The sequence below is a fragment of the Pogonomyrmex barbatus genome, unplaced genomic scaffold (assembly GCF_055798465.1).
Source record: "Pogonomyrmex barbatus isolate J1 unplaced genomic scaffold, ASM5579846v1 scaffold3, whole genome shotgun sequence".
Classification (NCBI taxonomy): domain Eukaryota; kingdom Metazoa; phylum Arthropoda; class Insecta; order Hymenoptera; family Formicidae; genus Pogonomyrmex; species Pogonomyrmex barbatus.
In genome coordinates this window covers 2,604,143-2,616,968 of record NW_028297127.1, presented here as the reverse complement: position 1 = coordinate 2,616,968, position 12,826 = coordinate 2,604,143, and the positions used below count along the sequence as shown (strand labels likewise).

Sequence of the window (12,826 nt, the reverse complement as noted above, 5' to 3'; positions counted from 1 at the left end):
ATCTTAAAATGACATACACAATGAAAACATATACAAATTTAAATATTAATATTAAATTTTTAATATTATATATAGTTCGTCTAATGAGCAGTAATGATAAAATTAAATCTTAATCTGTTAATTTTAATTTTAACACATATATACGTGCACGTAACAAAAGTTTGTCAATTTTAATATTATTGTCAGTATATCTACAAAAAATCAATTTAAATATAAAAATTATTTGTAGATATTATCTGTAATAAAATTATCAATCATTTTAATATAAAGAAGCATTTTTCTGATTGTTTATTAATCAAAAAATATAAAAACGCAATAGAATGTTCTTAAGCGTGAATAGGAATGAAAAGTGAGACTTGTTAGCACAATACGATATATCTATTACGTGTATTAGATTTATTTATCAAAAACACAATTATTTTAAAAGCTTTATAATTTAAATTCTTAATAAAACAAGGAAAGCATTTTCTACGATAAAGAAATTTATAAATATCATATAAAATTCTTCTTTCCCACACTTTGCATACTATCATATAGTTATATTAATATATTGTTTAAATTTCGAATGTATCAAATTGTTTACTTCAAAATGCTAGTCAATTCTCACTTACTCTACTGTCCATACAAATTGGTTAAAACTGTAGGAAAATTATGCAATTCTTATTCTTTTAAAAGTTTTGTTTTAATAGTTTTGTCTTTAAAATTCGCAAATAATAAAATGAATACGTATCCACGTGTACCTGTCATCTTTCCCTTTAATGAAAACTTTCGGGCAATTGCATAAATAATTTATTTTCATTTGACACACCTAATGCTATGAATAATACTTAATGATTTCCTGGAAAGCATATGTTTCGAAATAATTTAAATTTTCAACAAATAACTTAAGGGAATCTGCCTTCTTGTATAAACACACGAACAAAGTAATATTAAAGTTTGCGGTATTAAACTTACTGATAATTTTTAATTTGGTGAATTTGTAGATCGATAGAAAATGATTTCCGTACATTAGCCTGATTTAGTTCTAATTTATTTGGCCAAATAATGTCGAAGAATTTAATAAATTTTTTCTAATATAACATTTACAATAGATAATATTTTTTTAATGAATCTATATCTATATTCACAGGAAGAATATGCACATTTTTCAGACTAATATTCGAAAAGACCAGCAAGATTTTCATACTCGGGACATCGGAATATTTTACACGGGTAATGATTTATTGACTTTAGTTATCGAGCAGCTATGAGAGTTTTAATATCTTACTGGCATTCGTCTCCATAAAACATCTTATCTTTTGATTATCTTGAAATGTGAATTCATAAATGAATGAGTGAATGTTCCTTTTTGAAGGTGCAATTTTCGTCAACAACGCCAAAAATACGCCGCGAGACATACTGTGAACGATCCTGAGCTGTCCAGATTTTCTTCGTTTATTAATTCCGAAAATATTTTTTTGGTAAAAGTGGCTATATTAATCGTTTCTCCGTAAGCGATAAAAATGATCAAGTAGAAGATGCTTGTAAATTTAACTAGTGATAAAGATTAGATTCATATGTGTTGTTTAAAAGCTGAGAAAATATTTTATTGCGTCATACATGTCATCCAGCTTTATGGATGATATTATTATTAAAGAAGGTTCTAAGAATTATGTCCAGAGGTATTTTCACATATAAATGGAAATTGGAGAAATCGAGTTTGATATATTCTGCCGGAACAACTCTTGGAGGTAATAATGCGAAGAAAAGAAAATCAGAAGTTATCTCATGATTCTCGAACCTATACATCGATGAAAATAACTCTCGTGTAACATTAATTGTTCTTTTGAATTACAAAAATAAACAACGCTGTAAATAAATGATTATTGCGACGAAGATACTTGTTTCCAATTTGTTATTAATTGTTTGTCAATACGTAAAGAATTTATTTGTAAAGGTACAATTCAATATATGCAATCGGCTTCTTCGATTTTTCTATTTTGCTGGTGTTGAATTATCTTTACTTCTCTTAATGCATATGGTTAAACAAGTTTTATTATTGAGACTGTTTTAATCTGTTTTACATCAATGTTTTGCAGAGAAGATATTGAATTTATCTTTAATTTATGAGTGATATATTATCTAAAAATCTGATTGATTAATCGTTTTTGTTACACGTCATGTATGATGAATTTCTCACATCATATATTATAATATAGTGATTGTTATAAAGAATATAAAGCAATACAAAGCAATATAAAGAAAATAACAATTTTTTTATTGTAATATTAATTTAGTAAACATTAAACCGGCTCACACGCGCTTACATACACACACACACGCGCGCGCGCGCGCGCGCGCGCGCGCGCACACGCACACGCACGCACACAAAGATAAATAGGGCTAACAATATAAATAGAATTTCTAACATTAATAGAATTAGAAATAAATAGAAAGGATGATGATTTAATTAGATATTTTTGTTATAATTTATAGATTATGTATATTTTCCAAATTGAAATCCGTCGAATGTAAATTTTTATTATCATTAATATTACTCTAGTAAGCTTATACAAAAATTATCATCTTATACATAAATAATCAATTACATATATTTTTAGATTTATTTGAATAGATTTAAACTGTCATTTAATGCATATGTAAGTGCTTTTTTTAACTTATTAATTACGTTATTTTATTTAAAGTTTACTCAATTGCATCATGAATCAGTTACCATAGTGGAAAAACTATGCTTCTTGAATTCTTCCATAATCCCAGAGATGTCCTCCACATTCAATAGCAACAAATGGAACATGAATTCACTATCTTTACCGGCGAGCTTTCCTGCGAGTGAGTAGTTTTGCGCATTCAATGAGTCCTTGCAAAGCAGAAAATAGAAAATTATTTTTAGCCAATAATTTTGTATCAATAATTAATATATCAATAATTATTAATTTTAAAAGACATTTTATTTTGTTAATATTAATGTAAAAATTTCTATTTTTATAATCTATTTTTATAAACAATCCATTATAGAATATATTATGTAAAATTTTATTTTTATACATTATATCCTTATTGTAATGAAGTTATTTTTTTATTAACACTTTGTCCGCAAATCGTATTTATTACATGTTAAATATAAAAGATTTAATTATCTTATGGTTTAAATTTTTTTTCTGTGAATACATACGCAGAATTACTAATATTTAAATTAAAAAGAATTTGTATAGTAATATAATAAAGTATATATAGTAACATAATAAAAATCATATAATAAATATCTAAGGTCTTACAAAAAACAAATCTGAAAACATATTCATCATATTATTATCATTATTATTATCATTCTTAATCAGAAAATATTTATTTTGATCTTATTAATAATATTAATTTATCAAGTGCACTAATTAATTCATTAATCTATAAAATGTAACATATAAAATTTTTCTTATGTTATATTAATATATCATTCAAATAGTTTGTCGAGATCGTATATGCCGGTGTATTTCGTTAATAAATTAACAAAATCTATAATTACAACAAACAAATTATCATTAAGCACACACAAATGTGACTAAGAAAAATACTTAAAATATGTCGCTACAAATATTCTCCCTATGTTTAATTTAATATTGATGAAAATTGATGCTATAAAATTAGTTGAAATATATGGAAGTAACGAGATAAAATACAGAGTATGCTTATCTAGGATAATCACTATGCAAGTTTTATATCCTATAATTCTCCACTTAAGGATACCATCCCCGGTGCAGATATCCTGAACTTAAGTATGTCTCTTCCGATAAAAAAATCTTCTAATATTCGAAAAATCGAGAGATAATATTGAGACATAAAATGTAAAAAATTAGAATAGAATATTATTTAGGCTTTTGTAGATGTATACTAGCACAAGAATCTTTCTCGTAATATTTATAATAATTATCACTTTCTTTTATCTAAATGAACAATAACCATAAATAATAACGTTTAAATAAAGATAATTTATTGCCGATCCTCTACTTATTTCCTTCAATTGTGCATTAAAAATTTCGTAAAACTCAACAATTGGCTTCTCGTTTTAATTGGAATTGGTTAGAAGATAATACAAATTTTTTTCATTTTTTTCTTTTACTTGTAGAACAAGTTTGAAATTCATATTTTTGATTATTAAAATTGTTTATCTCAGAATATTTATTAATGCTTTAGTAAGAAGACGTTAAGATGTATATCTATATACCTGTATTTAATTTTATATTTTTATTATATTAATCTAAAAATGAGATATTATTTATAATAGTAGAATTCTTTAAACATATATTGGAAATGATTAAAATTTTCATGAGAAGCTAATTAAATCAACTAAGACTATAGATAACTAATAATATAGATAAGTTATATAATTCGTCAATTTGATCTATCATTTTCTTTAGCACATAAAGTATTACGGATAAATTTTTCCAGAACGATAATTACGCAAAAAATAAAAATAACAATTTTTTCATTGCAATACAAATAGGATAGACTATATAACTGAAAATGATGATATAATCGAAACATAAGTAAACGTAAAAAATATCTTCATTATTTTTAACTAATAATGTTGTAGTATTCAGCTTGTCTAAAGAATAATGGTTAAATGAAATATAATTTTTCATAATTCAAATTCATACTAAAGTTAAAAATTTATTTATTTTGCACATTTTTAACTACATTTTGAAAAAGTAAAAACCTTACACAACAAAAGCATACTATAAAAAAATAATATTATTCTTATATCCAATTTTTTAATACATTTATTATAGAACTGTTTCGGAAAAATATGACCAAAATTATTTACACTTTTCCCAGAAAGAACAATAGAAATTTAAGAAATAATAAAATAATTGCGATAGAAATTCAATACGAACAGTTCTATGATACGTCCGGTGAAAAGTCGGGGAAGAAGTAATACAAAATGGCATATTTATATTCTCGAATATACCAGTTTTAACATAAAATAAACACGTTATCACAATATATTTAATATTATCATTATTTAAATTATTAAACGCAATACATTTATAAGAATTATATTCAATATTAAATAGTTTGATAAGTCATTTCTAAAACAGATATACGTAAATCATCTATTTTCGTGAACACACATTTCACAGGCATTCGGGTGGTTTTTAGACAAAATATATTATATAGAAGTTAATATAACTATTATGCACAATATCTAATAAAAAAAGATAACAACATTTTTACGAGTAAAAATACTATAATAAAATACTATAATGTCCAATTGACAAATATTTCTATGATATTTATATAAATTTAAAAAACATGATGTTGCTTCATTTTTTTATATTAATATTGATACATTAGTGGCGTTATTAAATTTATAGTCACATATATAATAAACATAACATAATAAATAATTTTTACATATAATCAAAAATATATACAAAGATAGTGCTATATTATTAACATCATTAACAGAGAATAGTATTAATAATAATTTTATATACATCTTATTAATGTTATCAAAATATGTTTTTTTATTTTATATTATTTTATGTTATGTTTTATAATATAATTATAACTATATTTCATAATATTATAATTTATAATAATATTATAATCGACAGTACGTATTTTTTAAAACTACTTCTTTTCTCAAAGTTGGATATTTATAATTATATATTATATATTATAATTAATTTATTAATATTATAATTTATTAATATTATAATTATATTATAATTATAATATATAATTATAAATATCCAACTTTGATAAAAGAAGTAGTTTTAAAAAATACGTACTATCGATTATAAATTATAATATTATGTATAAAGTAATATAATATAAAATAAAAAAACATATTTTGATAACATTAATAAGATATATATAAAATTATTATTAATACTTTTCTGTTAATGATGTTAATATAGCACTATCTTCATATATATTTTTGATATATATGTGTGTGTAGTTATAATATAATTATATTATAATTATATTATAACTACATATTATAATTATAATTATATATATATATATATATATATATATATATATATATATATATTATAATATATTATGCATATTTAGTCACTTATATTAAGTTTTCAATGTATTATTCAACTACTCCTACTCCGTCCCATTTTCCACACAAAGTAGTTGTCACGACATGGAAATCACGCTCGACTAATTGATTAACGAATTTATTGATTTTAAATTGATCCCCTGCGATCTTTGGTGGTAGCAAAATTAAAATACATTCACCTCTACTATCCGTCATTTTTCCATATAAAAAATGTTCCTGCGCAATTGCACAAATAATATCTACATTTCCATGCGGTACATTTAACATTTTTAATAACCCTTGATTCATATGGATAAGTTCCTGTAAAACAGATATATTAAGAAATAATTAAAGTTTTAAATAAATAATTTAAATTTAATTTACTTTGTGTGAGAATCTATGAAAAACAACCGAATACGCAGAGTGTTTAAATTTATCAAATAACACTTACCATTAATTCATCGTAGTAACTCTCTGGAATGATATCTAATTCGCTGGTATTAACACCCTTTATATCCTTTATCTGTTCAAATACATCAATAGACTTCCAAGATAAATTGTTGATGCTATCCACAATAGATTTCAGGCCCGGCCAATACGCCAAAATTATTTCTTTATTTTTACGGATGTTTTTATTAACCTTTGAATATACCAGCAAGATTTTTATGCTCGGAAAATGTTGATACATCGTCAAAACTGCATTCTTTTCATATACTGTTATTCCACCGTTTACAATTACGGAAGTGTCTATCGGGCACATGGAATTGTATATCTTCTCATCACAATAACCAGCATAAATCCCGATCAAATCAAGTTCATCATGAGGGAATTCGTAACGGACAATCCCTTTCTGCAACTGTGACCAACGAAAAAAGCACGCCGCGAGACACACGGCGAACGATAAAGAACTCCCCAGACCGCAGGCAAATGGCAGGTCCGTTGATATTTTTACGATAAAACTGGATGTTATATTAATATTTTGTTCGTAGGCAATAACAACGAGCAGAGAAAAAAATGCTTCTAAGCTTAACCGATGTTGAACATTCCGTGGATCATAATTGCCGCTGCATCCGCTTAACATTTGAACGTATCTTTTAACTTGATCATAAATCTCAAATGCAGGACATTGATGATTGAAATTCTTATAAAAGAAATGTCTGAGAAATGAATTTAATGGTATCTTCATTTCTAAATGAATTCTGGAGAAATGTAGTTGGATACATTCCTTCGGGATCATTCTTGGAAATATTGAAGCAAATGAGAGTCTAGTACGTATATTCAGGCTGGCTACCACGCAAGTTTCAGATTCCGTTATGAAATCACCGAATAACGACACTTTCCCAGGTGCGGAAATGTTGAATCTGTACATATTTCTCACAAAAGATATTCTAATGTTTGAGAAATTGACGTAATGTCGAGTCAGATATATATCAAAGCGAAAGTATTGTTCGTAAGGATTTATTATTTTTTCCTGGTACGTCAAATCAACACTGTAGAAAAGGCCAATTACAGAAAAGACTTGTCACCAATTTGTTAACAATCAATGCGTAAGGAAGATTCAAGAAAATTTAAACTTCTCTATTTTCTCTTATTCTCTCTTTTTTTAATGTTGTTAGCATAATCGTTAATCTTCTTCACGTCTTTTACAAAAGCCTGCACACATTTTCAATTATTGTGATTTCTTGAAGAATCCAAATTTAATATTAATACAAAAATAAATAATAAGTAAAAAAATAAAAAAATAAAAGAACAAATACAATAAAAAAATATTAATACACTTATCTACAATTAATAATGTCAAAATAATGTATAAATTATACTTACATTAGCATAAGAATTTTTTTCACAAATTCAAGCTAATTTAATTTGTTACAGGACAACCGTCAAATTAATCTATTATCTTCGTTAACATAGGTAATAATGCGGACGATATATTTTCAAAGTTATTAATATAGCAACGTGAAAAATAACAATTTTTTCACAATATTAATATAAGGGATGATCTTAAAATGACACATATACAATGAAAACATATATAAATATAAATATTAATATAATTTTTAATATCATATTCAATTTGTCTAACGAACAGTAATGATTAAATTAAATTTTATTAATAATTAATTTATTATTATAATTTTAACATGTATATGTATACATAATAAATGTATATGCGCATATGTATACATAATAGAAATTTGTCAATTTTAACACTATCGTATAGTATATCTATAAAAATCTAATTTGAATATATAATACATATAAATTATGCGAAGAGTTATTTAAAGAAGCATTTTTTTGATCGATTATTGATGAGAAAGCATGAAGCACGCAATGAAATGTTCTTAAGCGTGAATATACAAGGTAAGACTTTTTAACATAATAAGATATATCTATTATATGTATTAGATTATTTTATCAAAAACGCAATTGTCTTAAAAGTATGTCTAGTATGACTTATAACTAAAATATTTTAAGTAAGAAAAATGTTTTCTATGCTACAAAGTTTATCATATAAAACTATTTTTTTCTACAATTTGCATACTTATTATAACCTAGTTATAACATAGTATATTAGAACATAGTTATGTTAATACATTGTTTAAATTTCACATATATTAAACTATTTATGTCGATATTCAACCATACCACTCCACTGATCACATAAACTGATTAAAACGATAGGAAAAACATGCGATTTATATTTTTTTAAGTCGATTGATCGTTTTGTCTTCAATATTTAGTGGTAATAAAATGAATACGAATCCATTTCTACCTGCGTCTATTATCTTTCCTTTTAATAAAAACTTTTGGGTTATTGCACAAATAATTCATATTTCATTCAACACGCCTAATGCTGTATACTCCTTGATTTTTCTTAATGAGAAATTCTGAAAAGCATACAAAAGAAATAACTTAAGAAATAACTTACGTTTCCATCAAATAACTGCATAAGGGAATTTGGAAAAGCATCCTCGTATAAACACAATGAACAAAGTAATATTGAAGTTTGCAATATTAAACTTATCGATAGTTTTTAATTTAGTCTGTAGTATCGTAGAAGTATAGTAGAGTTTGTAAATTGATAGAAAATGATTTTCATACATTAGCTTTATAATGGTAATTTACATAATAAATATCAAAGATTACAAAAAACATATCTAAAAATTCATAACTAAAGATGATATATAATTAAAACATAAGTAAACGTAAATATTTTAATTACTTTTAATAATATTATAGTATTCAGCTAAAGAGTAGTGGTTAAATAAAATATAATTTTTCATAATTCACATATTGAAGTTAAAAATTTATTTATTTTATTGCATTGTTAGAACATTCTTAACTATATTTTGAAGAAATAAAAACCTTACACGAAGAAAATATATTATAACAAAAAATTATTCTTGTGTAACAATGATTATTCAGTAATCTTTTTGGAATCATATTATAATTATAATTATAAAAGATATTCATGTATTCGATTCTTGAGTACATATTATAAAACTTTTCGGGAGGGAAAAGTAGATTATGACTGAAATTATTTCGGTTTTTCTAAAAACGACAAATTTATAAAGTAATTAAAGAATTTCTATTCAAATCCGTTCTATCGGAATGATTCCACAATATCTCCCATGATCGGGAGAAAAAATGGTACAAAGATGCAAAATTACATTCTCGAATGTATTCTTTTAAACAATAACATATTATAAGAATATATTTAATTTGATCGTTGTTTCAATTATTAAAAACAATATATTTATAAATTTATAAAAAATGCTATTCAGAGTTAAATTAACTCGAATTAATTTCTAAAATATATGTATACAAACCATCCAAACTATTCTGTGAATATTCAACATTTCACAGGCTTTCGGTAGGTTTTTAGTCAAAATTTATACAGAAGTCAATAAAACTATTATGAAGAATATCTAATACAAAAAAATAACAACATTTTTTTGAATAAAAAATAATACAATTGTAAATACAATTGCAAATACTCAGATGATATTTATGCAAATGTAAGAAACATCATGTTGTTTAATTTCTTTATATTAATATTCAAACTTTAATGGCGTTATACAGTAACCTATATAATAAGTAATTTTTATAATGTAGTGAAAGATATATCTAGCGCTATACTAATACCGAAGAATGGTATTAATAATATCTTATTCTTATATATATCTTATATAAGATTATTAGCATAGATTATTAATATTATCAAAGTATGTGCTTTTTATAATATATTTTATAATATAATTTATAATTATATTATAATTATATATATATATATATATATATATATATTATAATTATAATTTATAATCTGTAATATGTATTTTAGGATTTCTATTATAATTATATTGTACCGTATGTATTACATTATATTGTAATATATTATTCCTATTTAGTCACACATTAAGTTGATTTCAAGTTCATTTGTAGTCTCATATTAAGTTGATTTGAATGTGCTATTCAATTCCTACCCCGCTCCATTTTCCACATAAAGTAGTTCTCACGGCAAGGAAATCATGATATCCGAATACATCGATGATTTTATCGAACTGATCTGCTGTCATGTTTGGTGGCAGCAAAATAAAAATGCACCCACCTGTACTATTCGTCATCTTTCCCTGTAAAAAATATTCCTGCGCAATTGCACAAATAAGGTCTACATTTCCGTGCGGTTCATTTAATACTTTTAATAATCCTTGATTCATACGGACAAGTTCCTGCAAAACAGATATATTAAGAAATAATTAAATTTTAAGTAAGTAAGTTTGCGTGAGAGTTTGTAAAAAAAAAACGCTGAAGTTGAATATCCAGGATGTTGAAATTCACAACACTTACCGCTAATTCATCATAGTAACTCTGTGGATAGGTATCTAATTCGCTGACACTAACATTGTCCGTATCAGTTAGATTTTTTATCTTTTGAAATACATTAATAGACGTCCGAGATAAATTGCTGATGCTATCCAGAATAAGTTTCAGATTCAAATAATTCTTTGAATTTATTAGGTTCTTTTTATCGTCCTGATTAACATTTGAAAAGACCAGCAAGATCTTTATGTTCGGAAAATGTTCGTATACTCCTAACATTCTATTATTTTCGTATACTATTATTGCACCGTTTACGATTACGAAGGTGTCCATCGGGCATATGGAATTGTATATCTGCATATCGCAATAGGCAGCGTAAACTGCGATCTTTACAAGATCATCATCGAGGAATTCGTAACTTGCAATCCCTTTTTGCAGCAATGACCAACGCCAAAAGCACGCCGCGAGACATGTGACGAACGATGAAGAACTGCCCATACCTTGGCCAAATGGCAGTTCCGATGATACTTTTACGATAAAACTGGATGTTATGTTAATATTTTGTTCGTAGGCGATAACAACGAGCAGAGAAAAAAACGCTTCTAAGCTTAACCGGTGTCGAGGATTGCTTGAAATATAACTGCCGCTGCATCCGTTTAACATTTGGACATATCTTTTAACTCGATTATAGATCTCAAATGCAGGACTTCGACGATTGAAATTCTCATAAAAGAAAAATAAGAGGAATGAATTTAATGGTATCTTCACCTGTAAATAGATACTGGAGAAATCTAGTTGGATACATTCCTCCGGGACGACTCTTGGAGGTAGCGAAGCGAATGAGAGTCTAGTACGCATGTTCAGGCTGGCTGCCACGCAAGCTTCATTAGATCCAATTATGGAATTTCCGTATAATGTCACTTTACCGGGTGCGGAGATGTTGAATCTATACATATTTCTCACAAGAGTAATCTAATATCTGGCGTAATGTCGAGCGATCAAAAGTGAAAACAAAAGTGTTGCTCGCAAGGATTTACTACTTTTTCCTGACGTAAATTAAATTACGTTGTAAAAAAAGGCCGATTGCAAAAAAGACGCAACTTGTCATGAACTTATTAATGATCAATGAAGAAGATTCAACAAGTTTTTAGTATTCAACATTCTTTCTCTTATTTTCTTCTCATTAGCATAATAATATAAATTTTCTTCACTTCTCCTTTAACAAAAACTTGCATCATACATTTTCAGTTATTGTAATTTCTTAAAAAATTCAAATTTAATATTAATATTGTAATAAAAAAACATTAAAACACTTACGTATATTTAATATTAAAATAATGCTTATATAAGAATCTTTTTGCACAAATCGAAGATAATAATTTAATAATTCGTTGGAACACTCGTCAAATTAATCTGTTATCTTCGTTAGCAGGTATGATACTGCGGACAGTACATTTCGAAAGATATAACTACAGCAATTCGGAAAATAACAATTTTTTCATATCAATATGACGGGTAATATTAAAACGACATACACAGTGGAAACATAAATATAAATATTGCTAAAATTTTTAATATCATATTTAGCTCGTCTAATGAGCAATAATGGTTATATTAAATATTGTTAATTACAGTTTTAACATACATATGCTTGATAAACAGAAGTCAGTTTGTCAGTTTTAATATTGTTGTTAGAATATCCATAAAAATCCAATTTACAACATGTAGAAATTATATAGATCAGTTATTTTAAGATAAAAAAGCATTTTTCTGATCAATTATTGACCAGAAAATATGAAAATGTAAAATGACATTCTTAAGCGTGAATACGAATGAAAAGTAAGACTTTTTATACACAATATGATATATCTTGCATGTATTAGATTTATTTATCAGAAGCATAATTGTATTTAATATTAAATGTTTTGTTATTTATGTTCTGAATAA

At 25.4% G+C, this 12,826-nt stretch overlaps 2 protein-coding genes across 4 annotated transcripts; both read right to left on the bottom strand.

Moving 5' to 3' along the window:
* Positions 1-6,074: 6,074 nt before the first annotated feature.
* Positions 6,075-8,002, bottom strand: LOC105430688 (mevalonate kinase-like). Its single transcript, XM_089079436.1, has 3 exons — positions 7,877-8,002; positions 6,504-7,705; positions 6,075-6,373 (listed from the first exon to the last, which is right to left on the bottom strand). Exons 2-3 carry the CDS (start codon positions 7,419-7,421, stop codon positions 6,104-6,106), a joined length of 1,188 nt encoding a protein of 395 aa, XP_088935562.1. The 5' UTR covers positions 7,422-7,705; positions 7,877-8,002; the 3' UTR covers positions 6,075-6,103.
* Positions 8,003-10,393: 2,391 nt separating this feature from the next.
* LOC105430630 (mevalonate kinase-like) lies at positions 10,394-12,702 on the bottom strand. Of its 3 annotated transcripts, none has more exons than XM_089079299.1 (3): positions 12,197-12,702; positions 10,907-12,107; positions 10,394-10,788 (listed from the first exon to the last, which is right to left on the bottom strand). In XM_089079299.1, exons 2-3 carry the CDS (start codon positions 11,831-11,833, stop codon positions 10,528-10,530), a joined length of 1,188 nt encoding a protein of 395 aa, XP_088935425.1. In that variant the 5' UTR covers positions 11,834-12,107; positions 12,197-12,702; the 3' UTR covers positions 10,394-10,527. The 3 variants fall into 3 exon arrangements, with proteins under 3 accessions (XP_088935425.1, XP_088935426.1, XP_011642582.2); XM_089079300.1 differs by having other exon boundaries at positions 10,907-12,095; XM_011644280.2 differs by lacking the exon at positions 12,197-12,702 and having other exon boundaries at positions 10,907-12,174.
* Between the last annotated feature and the right edge of the window lie 124 nt (positions 12,703-12,826).